This window comes from Apostichopus japonicus, chromosome 7, assembly GCF_037975245.1.
Source record: "Apostichopus japonicus isolate 1M-3 chromosome 7, ASM3797524v1, whole genome shotgun sequence".
NCBI lineage: Eukaryota > Metazoa > Echinodermata > Holothuroidea > Aspidochirotida > Stichopodidae > Apostichopus > Apostichopus japonicus.
Window position 1 is genome coordinate 23291792 of NC_092567.1, and position 17780 is coordinate 23309571.

At 41.1% G+C, this 17780-nt stretch overlaps 1 protein-coding gene across 2 annotated transcripts; it reads right to left on the reverse strand.

The window, feature by feature from the left end:
* Nucleotides 1-6986: 6986 nt before the first annotated feature.
* Nucleotides 6987-17250, reverse strand: LOC139969796 (uncharacterized). 2 transcript variants are annotated; one of them, XM_071975077.1, is made up of 4 exons: nucleotides 17195-17250; nucleotides 14092-14276; nucleotides 9827-9930; nucleotides 6987-8998 (listed from the first exon to the last, which is right to left on the reverse strand). In XM_071975077.1, the coding sequence occupies exons 1-4, from the start codon at nucleotides 17223-17225 to the stop codon at nucleotides 8890-8892; spliced, it is 429 nt and encodes a 142-aa protein (XP_071831178.1). In that variant the 5' UTR covers nucleotides 17226-17250; the 3' UTR covers nucleotides 6987-8889. The 2 variants fall into 2 exon arrangements, with proteins under 2 accessions (XP_071831178.1, XP_071831177.1); XM_071975076.1 differs by having other exon boundaries at nucleotides 14080-14276.
* Nucleotides 17251-17780: the final 530 nt, after the last annotated feature.

The following is a 17780-nucleotide window of genomic DNA, read 5'->3' on the forward strand; positions in this document are numbered from 1 at the left end:
GTGGACTCTCGTCATCTTTCTTTTCAGTTCGAGTCTAGGAACGAGGTGATTGGACAAAAATCTGTTCCAGGTACCTCATTTTGTCCCCATATTCCATAGTAATTAAGGTAAATGGGCTGTAAATAGACATTCCAGTGTCTGAGCAAGTCGTCTATCATCATATAGTGTGAGGTACATCCTCCTATTATCCAAGTGTTTTTGAGGGGCCAGGCAATCATTCTACACAGACCTTAAAGGAGTATTTTGGAGCATTCAGGTGGGGGAGTATGGGTTCTTTTGTTTTCAGAACGAGGGTTCTTGCAAGGGTCGAAATAAAACTGGGGCCAATACTATTTATTTATCGGATATGTCCAAGTCATGCATGACTAGTCACCATAGCAGCATGACTTCCTTACAATTCACTCTTGTAACTGTGGTGGTATTTGCCTTCAGGGAAGATGTGGTGTAGAAACATGTTTGGTGTGGGGGGGGGGGAGGGGTTTCTTTTAGATCAGAGGAAATAGCAAGAATCTAACTTGACAAGTGGTAACTTAAGCTACTCTTCAAACATTGAATCCTCTCTTTTTAAGGAGATGGGAATCTGGAAAAAAATGACAGGCTTATTAAGAATTTTGAGAAGCACATATCACTCCAAAAGCTGAATGTTTCAAACAGCTGTTGTCATTCTCACACTACTATCTCCATTCTACTGACATTATCTGCAAACCTTCTCAAGGGCTGCCTATGTTGCTATGGTGACTGGTCATTAAAAATTAACTTAATGATAAAGACACAACAACTTACGAACGTGATCTGCTTGCAACCATCCTTACTTGCATTTTGAAAGAAAATAGCATTCCTTTAAGTTGCTTTTCTACAGTACCTGCTCGTAAACGTTAACATTTGTAATACTAAAAGGAACTAGAAGTAGAGAAAAAACCTCGGTTAGTGTCGTTACAACAATTTGTTATATGCACACGGCTGGGATCTATCTTCTCCTTTCCGTTTATTGAGAATACGAATGACTCAGGTCAAAGGTTAATTACCCATCTGGTTTGGCTGACAACACATCTGCATCAAACTCACATATTAGACTTGGAGATGATCTCCATGCTTCCTAACTTGAGATACTGTTTACAAGGTTTCCAGTGTTTGACATATGGTGACTTCAGATGACACGCAAGAGGGGAGTGAAGTAAATGTTTCACATTTGTTGACCTTTGACCTCCACCAACAATAGGCTACTTAAATTTGATATGGTATATCTACAAACCAAATATTCGATCTGTCCAATATCTTGTTTACAAGGCTTTCACGTTTTGACCTATTGTCCCCAAATGACCTGACCTCCACCAAAAACAAAAGGGCTCCTTGTACTCAATGTGATACTACTACACACAAAATATGAAATTTGTCTGGCCTTCCCTTCTTGAGATACCGTGTTTACAATCTGGGCGTCACAAACGCACTCACACACACATATATAATATACACACATACGCCATATCGAATGCAAAGGTTACGATTATCAACAAAACCAAGAAGATAGATCTACTGCAAAACCAACGACAGCAGGAAACTATCCATTGTGATGTTAATAAGGGGGAATGGACACACCCATCATGCCACGTGACAGGAGGAAAAATGTTGGCATTGTTACTTTCAGGCTACCATAAAAATTAGGAAGGAAGGAATACTGTGAAAAGTTGTATGCATCCAAAGATGATGACACACAGGAGGGTGAAGAAGATCAAGAATTTGAGGATGACCCAGACATTCTTCTCTGCGAGGTGGAGCATGCAATGAAGAAGCTAAGGAGGGGTAAAGCCCCAGGAGTGGACAATATCCAGGCAGAATTACTTAAGGAAAGCAGCAATGAGGGAGTTGCAGTAATTCATAGATTGTGCAACAAGATATGGAAAACTAAAGATTGGCCAGAGGACTGGAAAAGGGCAGTGTTTCTTCCATTACCCAAAAAAGGTGATACAAGGGAGTGTGCTAACAACCGCACCATCTCACTCATCTCTCATGCAAGCAAGGTTTTGCTCTACATAATTGCGGAAAGAATAAGAAACAAAATTGAAAGTGAGTTACCACCTGAGCAAGCTGGATTTAGAAAAGGAAGAGGGACAAGAAATCAGATAGGAAACTTGAGGAATATGATGGAGGAAAACGCGGAGTTCCAGCAACCCCTTTTCCTCTGCTTCATTGACTACAGCAAAGCCTTCGACTGTGTTCAACATCATAAGTTGTGGAGAATCATGAAAGAAATGGGCTTCTCTACACATGTGATCATCCTGATAAAATCTTTGTATGAACAGGGGCGGATCCAGGGGGGGGGGGCCGACCCGGCCCCGGCCCCCCCTTTTTGGAAATCAGTTGCGTTTTTTTTTGTGGGAGTACTTCAAATTCCTAATAGGCATACCTTGGTGAAAGAAAAGCCTAATATATATCCAGCTGCTCTTCCCTGAAACGCGATCGTTTTTATTCCAAATTTGAAACTAAGGCAATTACCAGGCCTACGCGACATCACGTATTAATTAGATACGGCTCAGTACTATAGTGCTGACTATTACTGTCAGGGAAAATCAATGCACAGTTAGCAAGTATATCATAATTATCTGAATGAAACAGGGTGTAGGCGGTTTTACACTATCTAACGCAACGTAGTCGCCAAGAACCTGAAGTATTTTTAAGGGAGGGCCTGAGGAACATGAACTTATAGCATGCTCCTCGTGGTGAAACATAATTGCACCTATTAGGTGAATTGAGTGTACTGTTAATAGTAGGAGAGACTAGTGTAGGTTCTTATGACCAACTAGACCGGTTTCTGCTCTCAAACTTTATAGGAGGAGCTTCATCAGTAGTAGCCTTTGAATATTTTATATTCGGCCTGGGCGTCTCGTTCTCAAAATGCATCTATTTTCTGTGCACGAGTTTTTATGGACTCATAGTGCAGCTATAAGAGCATCTAAAAGAGCTTCGTGTGAACCTTGAGAGTCAGCTGATTCTTCGTTAGTATGAAACCTTGAGTTAACAAGTAAACCTTTGAGATTTTGGGCCCTTTTGTATAGGCTAGAATCGGTTCTTTTGGAAACAGTTTGGATAATTCCGCGTGCAGGGGCGTAGCGAGCGGGGGGGGGGGGTGTGGGGGGTGTATATAATAATTTGGTCGCTGTCGGCAAATTTTGGGTCTGTCGGCAAAAGGAGAAAAGGTGAAGAGAGCGGAAGGGGAAGAAAGAAGGAAAGCTGAATAGAGAAAAGGAGAACGGGAGCTTCTTTATCGGTTATTTCGATTTTCCAGTTCTTCATCTGATAAACTCATTCACCAATCCAATCACCCGACGCCTGCAAGTTAAAAACCTCTCGGCAAATAACTGATAATGTCACGGCCGTCAGTATAGCTACTGTAGCCAGGCTCAGCTAGACGAGTGCCAGAATCGCCGGCAACTCAGTGAAAGAAATGGAATTAAAGGCTTCCGTATAGGCCGCAGCCCATGAGTCGTGCTATCGTGTGACAACGTGTTGTTATTATCCTCTGTTCAGAATGACGTCATCGCAGATGTCATTCGTTCTCCGTGGAAAACTTAAGGACACGGCTCACGAATTGTACACAATTTTTAACGTTTCTCGCTTGTATATCAATGAATGTTGTTATTTCTCATTACCGGAAAGTTTTCTGAACATTTTCATCACGAAGTTTCACGATTTCAACGATCGGTGAAAGAGAAAACACAGTTCGATAATTGGTCCCAATTAATTCTTCTTCTGCCGAATGCCATAAAAATAATATCGAAATGGAAATTCTACGGTGCCAAATTTGACTTAAAATATGCACCAGATTGCATCTAAGGACGTTTCAAAACTAAAAATTTTCCAAAGGGAAGGGGGACACCCCCTCCCCTTAGACCCCTCCCCCATTTCAGTCACCACTTCCAGATCCGTCGGCAAATCAAATTTGACTTAAAATATACCCAGATGGCATCTAAGGACGTTTTAAAACTAAAAATTTTCCAAAGGGGAGGGGGACACCCCCTCCCCTTAGACCCCTCCCCCATTTCAGTCACCACTTCCAGATCCGTCGGCAAATCAAATTTGACTTAAAATATGCACCAGATTGCATCTAAGGACGTTTCAAAACTAAAAAATTGCCAAAGGGGAGGGGGACACCCCCTCCCCTTAGACCCCTCCCCCATTTCAGTCACCACTTCCAGATCCGTCGGCAAATCAAATTCTCCACACCCCCAACAAAAACCCCTTCGCTACGCCCCTGAATAGGAAGCAAGAAATAGTCCACAAATTCCGATATTTTTTCGGTCGGTGATCCGTTTCCGCTTATTATCGGGCCCTCACTTAAAAATACTTCAGGTTCTTGGCGACTACGTTGCGTTAGATAATGTAAACCGCCTACACCCCCCTTTCATTAATAAGTATATCATAATTATCTCATTGAATATATCTTGTTTTATGTTTTTTCTTGGGGTGAATCTGGTGTCATAATTTTCGCGCAAAAGAAAAAACGAATCGACGCAATAATAGTGCATCCATTGTACATGCACTGTTGAGCGTTCTTAAATATGTGTCTATCGAGAAAAAATATGTGCACAAAAAAGCGTGTCTGCAACGTTTCTGGTTTTTCTAGTTTTTGGCGAAATGTTTCACCATTTTGCATCTAAGCACTCACAATTAACCAAAAATTTCCAAGGGGGAGGGGGCCCCTCCCCCTAGACCCCTCCCCCAGGACGCGGATCACTAAAGTGCTACCATTGGGATGTCGGCCCCCCCTTTCTCAAAATCCTGGATCCGCCCCTGATGAAGGTCAAGAGGCCACAGTTAGAACAGAATGTGGTGACAGCGACTGGTTTACAATAGGTCAAGGAGTGCGCCAGGGATGTATCTTGTCACCGTATCTCTTTAACATCTACGCAGAATACATCATGCGATCAGCTCTAGATGACTTTGTGGGACAGGTATCCATTGGAGGACGCCAGATAAATAATCTTAGATATGCTGACGACACTACCCTACTTGCAAGAACAGCAGCAGAGCTTCAAGACCTTATTGAAAGAGTCAAGCAATCCAGTGAGGAATACGGACTGTACCTCAATGTTAAGAAGACAAAGGTTATGATATGTGGAGGAAAGAATGACCATCATATTCAAGCTGATGGAGAGGATGTTGAAGTAGTCAACACTTTCAACTTCCTGGGCTCTCTGATTGTGGATGGTGGTGGATGCTCACAAGAAATACGACGGCGTCTCGCCATGGCTAGATCATCTGCTATAAACCTCACTGACATCTGGAAAGACAGAGGGATCTCAAGGAACACCAAGATCCATATAATGAATGCTTTGGTCTTTCCAATCGCTACATATGGGTCTGAGACGTGGGCTTTGGGAGCAGTAGACAGAAAGAAAATCCATGCTTTTGAAATGTGGTGTTGGAGGAGGATGCTGAGGATATCATGGAAGGAACGTAAGTCAAATGATTTTGTCAAGAACCAAATTGGAGCGAAGGTTACCTTATGTCAGAAGATAGATAAGAACAAGCTGCAGTATTTTGGACACATTTCTAGGAGAGAAGGTGACAACTTGGAGAAGATCATTACCCAAGGTCATGTTGAGGGTCAACGAAAACGTGGTAGGCCAAAAGTTCGATGGGCTGACGGGATAAAAGAGATCACCGGCATGAACATCTGCGCAGCTCACCGATTTGCCCAGGATAGAAGTGGTTGGAACGTCATCATCAATAGGGTCACAAAGGGTCAGTCATGACTCATAGGACAACGACGACCATAAAAATTAAACCCAGTACCCACGGTTCGTTTAATTCACACCAACATTTTAATTACCTACGGAAGAATTGTGATCATACAGCCGAATGAGAAATACGATGGCCATAACATGTTAACAAGCAGCGTCTATAGAAAATGAACAATCTGATAATTTGTATAAAGGGTCTGCTAGAATGAGCACAAGATTCCACTCATCATCAAGGTTAATTGCATCATTATTGCATCATAATGCACAGCCACCATTGCCAATGTCGACCAGCAAGAGGCAACAGAGAGGTAGACATCTGAAACATTAACTCTTCCAGTTTTATTCGACCAACAAAGTGACAATACATTGAAGAAATGCTGAGCTAGTTATATTTCCTATATTGAGAAGTAATCCAGCAATAAGGCGTCTGTGCGTGCTCTCGACTATTCTACAGTAATCTTCACTACTTAAAATAATGGCAAGATGTCTTCACGTTTAGAGTTTAATGGTTGACCATTCATCTATCACTGACATGTATTTACGTCAATAAGCAGATATAAAAGGAACTAGTGGCATGATTTAAATGGTCACAGAGTAAATATCTGTCGCAAATAGCATGGGGCCCACGAAGGTCAAATCACGAGGTCTAAAAGTTGATCGGCTGATGTGTGGTCTCAGATCTGAACAGTAGACTTTAAGGCTTTGTTCAAGGTACAACGGAGTTTGCTGTCAGCACTTCCGCTCAAGAAGACGATGCTATAATAACAAATGTATAAAAGAGAGAGGAAAGTAATAAAGTATTTTACTACTCAGACCTTGCACAATTTCATTAGTAATGACGTAAGAATTGAGGGGAGGGAGGTGGGGGATGGAGGCAGGGTAGCTCTGCAAGGGCTATACAGAAACTTTTCTCACCCCAACAGGTGAATGCCAACTTTGAGGAAGGGGATGTTCAGAGAGGGAGGAACAGAACAGGGGGATGGAGAGAAGGGGTACACTTCTGTTGTAAAAGGCTAAATATGCATAAACTAATACCTCTTCTCCAATAGCATTCCTGATTTAGCCACTTCTCAACTGCCTACAAAGATGATTCAATGATGCGCAAGTGGATAGGCCAGTTAACAGCAGGCAGACAAGTGGAGGGCATGCCAGTTATCTAAATTGTACTGTACACTCAAACTTCCCTTAAAGAACATCTGCAAATGTTGTTAGACTGTTAATGAATACACCCATACATTTCAATATTTACACTTTCTTTAATTGTCCATCAGGAATGTTCGAAATCATAGTAATATAATCAATCATACAAATCACATCTAACAAATATTGTCATTACTGTATAAATACAGGACATACTTGTAAGTCAATACTGCATCCCATTAACTTTGAGCATTGATAAGTAGGATTTATTGACTTCATGATTGTTAAATTTTACAAGACAAACATCCACAAGTGTCTAGGCCTAGTGTCCATCCTACATAGCAGATGAACCTTTAAATAGCAGAGTGGACACTAACAAGAAGTTGTTAGGCTTAATTTTGATTGATTCTCTGTAGACATTGCTCTACCTCAGCTAGGAGAATATGATTCAGTAAGGCATTTTTCAGTCTGTACCTTCAGTCAAATATGCTGGATGCATAAACTAAGACTTTTTAAATTAAAGATGAAAAACTTCAGTTCTCGGGATTGAAACACTGTCCTGGGAAGGGATTAAAATCCTCACTTGATTCTGTTTGACTAGTCTCCAGATGAAATACTTCAGGCTAATGGGTGGCAATCATTCTGCCATTAAACATTTTGCTCAATTCACAGGAGTTTGGTTTCATGTGGCTGCATGTTGTCTAAATATAGTTTTTCTTTTAATAACGGCCAGACAAAAAATATTGCCAACCACAGCAAAATATTCTGATCAGCATAGAGTCCTAGGAATATTTTTGACAATGTTTACTGTTGGTTTTCTACATCTATCCAGCTACAGTTGGCTGGCCTTGTAAGAACCAGGCGTGGAAGCCACGACTGACTTATTACCATCAAATTTTACGTTTTCTTCACGACATTGTCAAAAAAAATCTACATTCTTGTTCCTAAGAAAATGGCTGGCTATGGTTATTAGGTGTCTATCTTTCACCTCTTCCCTTAAAAGGAAATTCTTATCGAATGACTTGATCGTAAAAGTTCCGTAGATACCTTATATTTTCTAAACTGGGAGGAGGCTTCAGCCCTGGCAGAGTGAGGGGGGGGGGGCCTTGTTTAGGAACCTGGTGCTAGAGGACTTGTGAGTAAAACCCCACTGGAATCATCCTACTCTGGGGATCAGTCCAGTCACCAGGAACTATTTTTTATTCTTACTTTTTTTCTTAGCTTAAGGGTACATCTCGGCAGGGTGGGTTTTTGCCAGGTCTGGGGCAACCGCCCATTATTATTCCTAAATAGCTCCTTTCTTTCTTAAAGCTTCCAAATGTTGGTACTGTTTTTCTTCAACCTCATTTGTTACTTTAAAATGCTCAATTGTCTGTTTTCCATCATCCCAAAAAAAGTTCCCATTTACCTGCAGGAACCGTGCCTTGCACGACTCGAACAGGTCTATCAATCTGACCATGACTTGATCGTCAGCTCAAAGAAAAGACTGAACCGAACTGATATTCTGTACCCACAGATCTGAAGTTCATTGAATGAGAGTACCTCTGCTGAGTGTAACCTAACCACCAGAAAGTGAAATTCTGTTTCTGATCTTGTATGTACACATATCTGGTGTGCGTTTGACACTAGGTCACTGTCACAACCTATGAGAAGACACCGTTGCCAACTTTAGAGGCTCTTCAATCATGCATGGAGGCCTAAGAAGAGAATAAATATCTCTGATTTTCATTTTAGGCAGCAACTTTCCTCACGGCTCATAAAATATTAAACTAGAACCCGGCCGTAGAAATGTTGAAATTATTAAGAGAACAACAAGAATAATAAGAACTGTTCATATCTTGAAGCAGGTGGCTCTGTTATCTCCAGAGTTCCTTCATTCACATCACGAACCCTAACAGGTTGTTGCTTAGTCATCCTCTACCAGTTTCTCCACATTTCATCCATTTTTCTTTCTTAAATAATGAAATCTACAGATTTGAGTGCAAATGCAATATTTCAGATTCTTCGATCATTTGTCAAGGGGAGCATAGTTGAGAAGTTTCTCAATCAAGTCCACATGAGACAGAAGCATTCTTCTACAGCAGTATCTCTTCAGTCCAAGGGCATCCAAAGCATCTCTGAAAGTCAAACAGCAGCAGGATTGAACAAAATCAAATTTCAATGAGAACAAAAGAATCAAATTATTTTACAAATATAAAATAATACTGTAATACTCACCACAGGACAATAATAAAGTTAAAGCAGGACATTGCAATCAAGTCTTAAATTGCATAAAAAATAATTAAGAAACGATTAGATGAAAACTGTATCTTTCGGTATCCTGATCAAAAAATTGTACAGTGCAACAATTTGAAAGATGCAACATACAATTTCTTTCAATTTTCATGTACAATTAAAACCTGCCTAGAAATGAGCATTCACTCCTTTGGATTCGGATTACACCAGGGGTTCCCTAACTGGGGTGCATGAACCCCCGGGGTGCGTGAGTACATCCCAGAGGGTTCGTGAGACGTTTCTGAAAGTCAAAACTAGAGTACTTTTTGTTTAACTAAAATCTGATATATCATGTAATTTAGTAATGTACAAAAGTCGTACCAATCGATATAACTCTTTTCACGGTCCATACACATATGTTGCGATAGTAGTGCCGTACCGTGCATGTGATAAATAACTGAATTATGAAACAGACACAGGCCGCAATATTTGTTCATCTCTTGTTTTTTTTTCATTACGATATTACACTATGAACTTGATCTTTTTACCAAGCACTATTATGCGTATTATATTATAATAATGACTCAGATTGTGTCGCGAAAAGTTGGGGGTTCGTGGACAACTCTGACATCCACAGGGGGTTCGTGGGGGATAAAGTTAGGGAAACCCTGGATTACACAGTTGGTTAGATGAGCTATTGGCATCCAACCTTCATGGTTGTTAATACTTACCCTTCAGTGTATTCAGCTTGTAATAAGCCCAGGTAAGCCTCCCACTTACTTCCGATCACTTTGCCACAGGTAAAACAGCGAATAGGAATAATCATTTTGCAAATCTGAAAGCAATTGATAAGGGGGGAAAAAAAATCTTCAAAAGTTTTTTATATACTTTGAAACTAAGTAGAATATCCCACTAAAATGGTTATATTTGCATAAAAATGTACAGTACTGAACTTTGATATTTACAACTACCAGGTTTGGCGATTCTCTTTTATTTTTCAGCAAAGAGAAAAAAAATTGGATTCATTTGATTTAAATCAGTTTTGGGAATACTTTTGCTAAATGTACAGTATTTATTTAATGCCATGTTATATTTGTCTTTGATAAATGAGTAGCATATGTAAACTGTTAAATTGGTTTTTTGTGGTGTAACATTAGGCCTCTAGGCTATAAAGGAAACAGTCATTAAATGAGCAGATACACCTCTGAACAGACAACGAAAGTTAATTTTGACCTAGGCTAGGCCAGTCAGCGTACTACTTGCAGAGATGGTCAATATAAATTGTTGTGATTAAAACAACCTGTACTTTCAGTCATGGAGTAAAGGTTTACCATATATCACCATTAATCGGGTTTGTCCCGTTGTGGCAGCAAACTTTATATTGTCCGAGCTGGCCAACTTTTTCCCATTTTTTCTAAAGGTCATTGTGATGTTTAAAAATGTCACAGATTTCATGATACGAAACTGAAACATGTAGTTGTACACATGTAGTAAGCATCATTTCTTAACATGACATGTTTTGTAAGTATAGTAGCGGAAGCCTAAAGTCTAAGAGTAACTAGCTTTCAACACAAGAGCAAGAAATGTTGGTCTTTGGTCGCATATTATCTCACAAGCTTGACGGGAGCTGTGTAACGTACTGTAGGCTGAGGTGCAACAAGTATGGCACTAACATTAATGTAGCTATTACATTTGAGCAACCTTGAGCAACATTAGGTTACCATCCAGTTAAACTAATGACACAGTGTCCAGGCGCGTATCCAGGATTTTCTAACCCGGGGGGCGCGAATTACTATCTAAGCGGAGCGCCACCATCGGTTGGCGCGCAGCGTACAAGAAAATTTCTTGTTTTGAAACCCCCCAGATCACCGGAAACGGCACTTCTCGGGCTTGAAATGACCAACCAGATGTACACTTTTTGCCTGAGAACCAAGTATTTCCTAATAGTTTTTTTTTCCATCCATAACCTTTTTGAAGATTGTCAACCCGGCACACATCATGTTTGACCTGATCGCATCTCCTGTGGGTCTTTGCTTTTGTAGGTGATTCTACGTCGCGGCCCACAATACCCGTCAGCCCCACTTTTCAAGGTTTTAAGCCCCATATTTGTTCAGAATTTGAAAATTCACATTTCTCGTGAATAAACTCACTTCAAAACATACCCATAATGTTGTACAAAATTTCATCTATGGACAACCAATATAGAAAAAACTTCCTTCAACCCCTAACAGACCGGTCAAAATTGCACGAGTAGAGGGAAGTGTGATGTAGAATGTTGGTCAGAAATTTTCTAAAATTCAGACACAGTTAATTTATTGGTGTACAAATATTAAAACCTGTTATAACGGCTATTATAAAACTTGGTTGAAGGAAATGAAAAAATAGCAGATATTTCTGAAACCGAACACTACTCACATAGGCGTAGGAGGCGCGGCGGCAGTGGCGGAGCTAGGGGTATTGGTCAGGAGTGGCGAGAATGGTCTGTAGGGGCACTTAAAGATACTCCCTAGATCGCCGGAAATGACCCTTTCTGGGCCTGGCTAATTTGCAGATAAACGAAGAATAAGGTGTCATCGCCAAATTACACCAACAAAATGTGACAAATGTCAATAAGTAGATGAGAGCGCAATAAAAAAAGTCAATAATCTAGAATAAGTAAAAAGTGGTAAAGAGCTGAAAAAAGGCGCCAGCAGTCCATTTGAGTCCGTCAGGGGGGGGGCATCCGCCCCCCTGACCATATGGACGCTCCGCCACTGCGCGGCGGGGGTGCAGGCCCTAATTCGCCATTACTAATGTAAAAGAGAGTTTTGACATAATTGGACCTCCATGCTTTTTATACATCTACATGAGACATGTCGTTGTTTACATTAGCATCCAGCGGTATACTGCGCAATTTTAACGGACCGTACGGTACATGATGGCATGCGATGTAATAACCGATGCTTGCTTATATGATATTGACATGAACACGTTGAACGCGCGCGAAGCGCGAGAAAATTTTTGGTTATTTTTTCAGGCAAGTCGGACAGTTTTGAGGCTTTTCATCCTGGAACGCCATTTTCATGCTCACTGATATGATGTGATATCTGCTGTTTGCGTTACAAATTCGAACAGGCGCGTAGCGAGAAATTTGCCAAGGGAGGGGGGAAGCCTGTAGGCAAATTATCTAAGCGTAGCGCCACCATAGGTTGGCGCGAAGCGTACAAGAAAATTTTGGCCGAAAATGCCTCCCAGATCGCTGGAAATGACACTTCCCAGGCCTTGTAAGTTGCCTCTAAGCACTTTCTATTTTGAAATTACTTAGCGATATCATTTAGAAAAAATGCTGAATGGGGGGTGGCGGGGGGTCGCCCCCATCCCAAAATGCGCATGTTCCCCGACGACACGGTCGAGTTCGAGACCAGCCACAGTTGGTTTCATAGCACAATTCTACACACGCGTTATGATAGACCATATATAGTATATATATAGATCATTAGTGAGAGAGGAAAATGGAAACGGGAGTTGTCGGTGTAAGGGGTAGGGTGAGTCACACTTTTACGAAATCATTGATCCGTCACTGGCTACCCTTCAGCGCTGTAATGATGTCACTGTTTCTCTTTCTCTTCCCGGTGTCTTCGCGTTTTGCTTTTACTCCCTCTTTTTCTCCTTTTTCTCTCTTTCTTCTTTTTCTTTTCCCTTTCTTCCTCTCCTCCTCCTCTTTTTCCCCTCTTTTTTCCTTTTTTCTTCTCTTTTTTTTCTCTTCTCTTTTTCTTACCCGGGGGGCGCGCGCCCCCAACGCCCCCCCCTGGATACGCACCTGGTGTCCCACTTTTCCACCAAGGAAATATGGTTACCCTAAGTACAGTAGTATAGCACGTTTTCCTATGGCAGAAACTAGTTTTTTTTCTGGTAGAAGCTATGTGAATTAAACTTGCACTGAAACAGTGGTACTGTAATGGGAAGGGGGGGGGATAGTCTATAATTTGGGGCGGCCCGGCCCACCTTTTGCCCACCCTGCTGTTTCAAACAATTTTTACTTTCCTCCGCTCCACACCTTCATCCACCCTTGTACTTCCCTTACTTGCCAACTCCGAAGTAGTTCCATGCATTGACCTTGTAGTGACTCCAACAACCAACTCTTCAAGCATCCCTGTACCTACAGTGTGCATCTCTCTCGCTTAATTCCACACAATTCACTGTACTTTTGCATGTACATAGGCCAGTTTGAACTTCATTTTCAACTGCATATGTGAAAACCCTCAAAACCTGATCAAACATTTATCCTGTGCTCTTTGCAAACAATCATCTTTACAAATTTACAGTAGGCCTAAGTGAATAGATTTGTACACTATGTTGATTAACAAAAATCAACTTCAGTGGCTACTATTGACGATGCACGATGTACAGTAGTTAACACACGAACGTTGCACCAAAAAAAATTACTGAAGCACATGGTCAATTGGACCACAAAAAATTTGCAACAGAAACTACTGTGGTATGAATGCACATTTTCCTTAAAACTCTCAATGCAGGGGGAAGAAACATACTGTGAGATGAAAAATTCATAGATAGTCGCAACTAATAACATTTTCTGATCAAAAGAATGATTCAAATATTACGTGATAGTCTCAGAAACAGTTCAAGTGCATCTTGAGTACCAGGAGTGATTGTTGTCAAAAGTTACGTACGGTATATGACAAAAATGCCTAATGGGAATGTGTCGACTGGGCAACGCACATCGGGATACATCTCTCAGTCTCAACTCTCAAGTGACCTTGCATTCTACAGTTGTACCTCCGCACATTGCTACACTAAACAGGGCCTAAGTAAGCCTACCCTAACTCAGAGTTAGACCCAGAGTGTACAGTAGGCTAGCCCAGGCCTGACTATAGCTTAACCTAGGCCTAGCCTAAGTTAGGCTTAGTGTGTCTTAACTTGGGCTAGCCGTTCAATAGTATTTATTAGTTTGATTTTGCCGAAATACCATTAGGGATAAAATTACTTGGTATCGTACGTTTCCTTTCTTTGTGCAAGGCAGAGATAATTCAACTTCGCGATTTGTTAGCACCTCCGTCTTATGCGTGCAGTACACGAGATTTTCTAAAAAATAGTAAGTACGACGTTCACGTTGCCAAATTTCAAGTTCAAAATCAGTTAGACAACGTAAGTGGTTGGAAAGCCGAAATTGCAACAAAACTACTGTTGACAGTGAAAGAAGAGAAGAACCATGTCAGTCAGAAGTCATAGTAGGTGTCGGTATAGGTTAGTTAGAGCCCAGAAAAACGAGCTAAACACTTACGTGTTTGAGATTGCAATTGCATGGATGATCGTCTTTGTGTTACCAACATCTAAATAGTTTTTACTGTTTTAAAAAGTCACACATGGTGAGTGACCTACCATCTACCCAAGCATAGGCGTAGGAGGCGGGGGGGGGGCGGGGGGGGGTGCAGCCCCCAACCAAAAATTTGTGTGAAAATTCGGGCAATATGCTGAGAATTTTTCGGGCACCTACTGAAAGAAAAATAATTTGCAAAGTGATTTTCAATGGTTAAATTGATATTATTTTGGTCATTATTATTGTAACGACTTCCTCAATAATTCTAACCAATATGGGAGGGTAATAACACAGCAAATGATTGTATCCTATTGGCATGCGATGTAATAACCGATGAATGCCTATATGATATGCACATTAACATGTTGAACGCGCGCGGAGCGCGCGAAAAATTTTGGTTATATTTTTCGGGCAAGTCGTTACAGCCCCCCCCCCCCGCCCAAATCAAGTTGGGCTCCTACGCCTATGTACCCAAGTAACATGATACTTTTTTTTAAGAAAGTCCCCCAAGATAGAACATGGATACGAAAACCAACATACTTAACTGATCCACTCCCAACCCCAGTCCCCTTACATCGAGACTGACTGTCTGATCATCGTTACTTAGAAAGGGAACAGATACTACTCATGATCTTAGCCACAGGTAACTACACAGATAATATACATGATCTTAGCCAAAGGTAACATGATTGGCTGATTTCCACTTGCGTCACGTAATAGTAATATGCTACATAATGCTATGCTCCACCTAGCTGAGTATTTGCAGACGGACACGAGCAAACTACGCCCACAAACAGAAATACTAACTTTCCAAGAAAAATGGATAGAAACAAATTACTTCATCTGACGCGTTGGTTCATTTAATTAGCATTAACTTCTTGTTATAACCTACTTCGAAAAACAGACATAGTAGTTGATGTTATGTTACTTTCGCTCTGCTAAACAGCATCCCATAATGTTTTCTAGAGAGGTTTCCCTTTCTGTGACTTTGATATTTTCTCCTTGTTCCGTTTGTATTTTTTTATTTGTTCTCTTTTCTTTTTTTTTATTGGGAGGGGGGGGGGGGTTAGCCTTATCTTTTTCTCTATAGCTGTGATAAATATTCTTATATTGTTTCTAGTACCTATCATATAATGTGTAAGCTATAACAATGTCTTATCACTTTGTCTTGTATTACTGTAAAGCATATGAAAAGGAAATTTGAATTGACAACAATAGAATTGAATTTTTTGGAGGGTTCCTATATTTCGTCATAGTACAGTCGTAATGCAGTATATGCAATAGGCCTACGCTTATCCCGTAACAAAAAGAGGTATACGAATCAACAATATAAGTTTTCCACGAAAAACGACAACAAACGTCCCATCGAAGTTGAATTAGGCATACTATAGCCACTATTTTAAACACCAAGTTACCATGACTATACTTACAATGATATACGATGCAAATTGGTATTGAATATTTAATTCTGAAAAGGATACATAAATGGATCCCGACCCTAAATAACTTATAAGATTGTCCGAGTGTTCATTTATTCATATGTGACCTTACATCAGGCGCGGCGGAACGGAAAAATTATTGGGGGGGGGCTAATGTGTGGAGACTATCTAAGCGGAGCGCCACCATCGGTTGGCGCGGAGCGTACAAGAAAATTTTGGGTTATTTCAAACCTCCAGATGGCCGGAAACGGCACTTCCCGTGTGTTTTATGCTGCGAATACCTAGCCCTAAAATATGTGTCTCAAGCCTGCAATTTCTCAGATTGCACGTAAAAGTCTGTAAAAACATTGAAATTTGTATATTCGATGGTGTTTTAAGAGAATTATACTCGTAGTGTACTCGCAAAGACATTTTTTAGTGTAGTAAGGGCAGTGGCGGAGCTAGGGGTATTGGTCGGGGGGGGGGGCAAGAATGGTCTGTAGGGGCGCTTTCGACACTATCTAAGCGGAGCGCCACCACATGTTGGCGCGGAGCGTACAGAAAATTTTGAGTAAAGATACTCCCTAGATTGCAGGAAATGACCCTTTCCGGGCCTTGCTAATTTGCAGATAAACGGAGAATAAATAGGTGTCGTCGCCATTTTGTCGGAAAATTACACCAACAGAATATGACAAATGTCAATAGGTATATGAGAGCGCAATAAAATAGTCAATAATAGCGAATAAGTAAGAAGTATAGTGAAAAGCTGAAAAGGGCGCCAGCAGTCCATTTGAGTCTGTCAGGGGGGGGCATCCGCCCCCTGACTGTATATATGGACGCTCCGCCACTAAGTAAGGGGATGTTGGAAAATTGTCTGAAATGAGGCAAGTCATTGGCCTAAGACGAAGTTGTGTTACGCTTGCTGGTACTCACACTCACTGCTTCCACTTTTCACGGGGCGTGAAGACGCGATTGGGGTGACAATGTGGTCTATAGCCAGGGGACGGGCCGAGGGTCCCCCAGCAATTACTAAAATTATTACACCTATATAGTATACGTGTGCATCAGACAGATCGACAAGTATGCATTGAAAAAATGGGCAGATGCACGTTTCGGAGCCTTGGTAAATATTGGGGGGGCTTATCATGCATTTGCCCCCTCAACTTTTTCATTGGGGGGGCTGAGCCCCCCCAAGCCCCCCCCCCCCCCGGTTCCGCCGCCACTGCCTTACATAATTATACACTCCGACCTCGCACAACATTTAATAATCTCAACATATCTCATATGATAGCCTATATTACATGCGATATATGAAAACGCCTGGAAGGCATGGGGATATAGAAATGTACACTACACAAAACTACATAATGTTGAGAGGCTGATGCCTTTTGACATTTAAAGCTAACGAATACTGACTGACCCTCACAAAACATCGGGCAATCAGTGCCTCTTACGTAGAGTCTTAACTTTCTCGGGTACTAATGCAGACATTTTCTGTCCGTTTCAGACCGTTTTACAATGAGGAAGATTTGTTCTTATGAATGCGTACATGCCCTTAGCAACGGAAACATTACTGCGCATCGTTTGTCGATGTGGTATAGTACATTGAGAGTCTGTTACTTTTAGCCTCTAGAAAAACGACGAAGAGAACAAATTGAGTCAAGTCGATCAGATGGAAATCACCTGCAAGGCAGAATATGCTCTCGAAAACAGTACATCTAACTTCAACTCGAAGATTCGTATATTTTGTATGTGCGTGCGTTTACAGTATAATGTACCTCCAAGTCGCCCTTAAGTGCTGTCAACCAAGAAATAAACTGAAGTGTTATAAATTGTGTGAAGTCTCATGTAAACTTGGAAATATGCGAGATATAGCTGAGGGGAAAAAATAGGAAAGGGATAGACTAAATATACAGATGTAACAATACAAGAAAGATACACATATTGCCC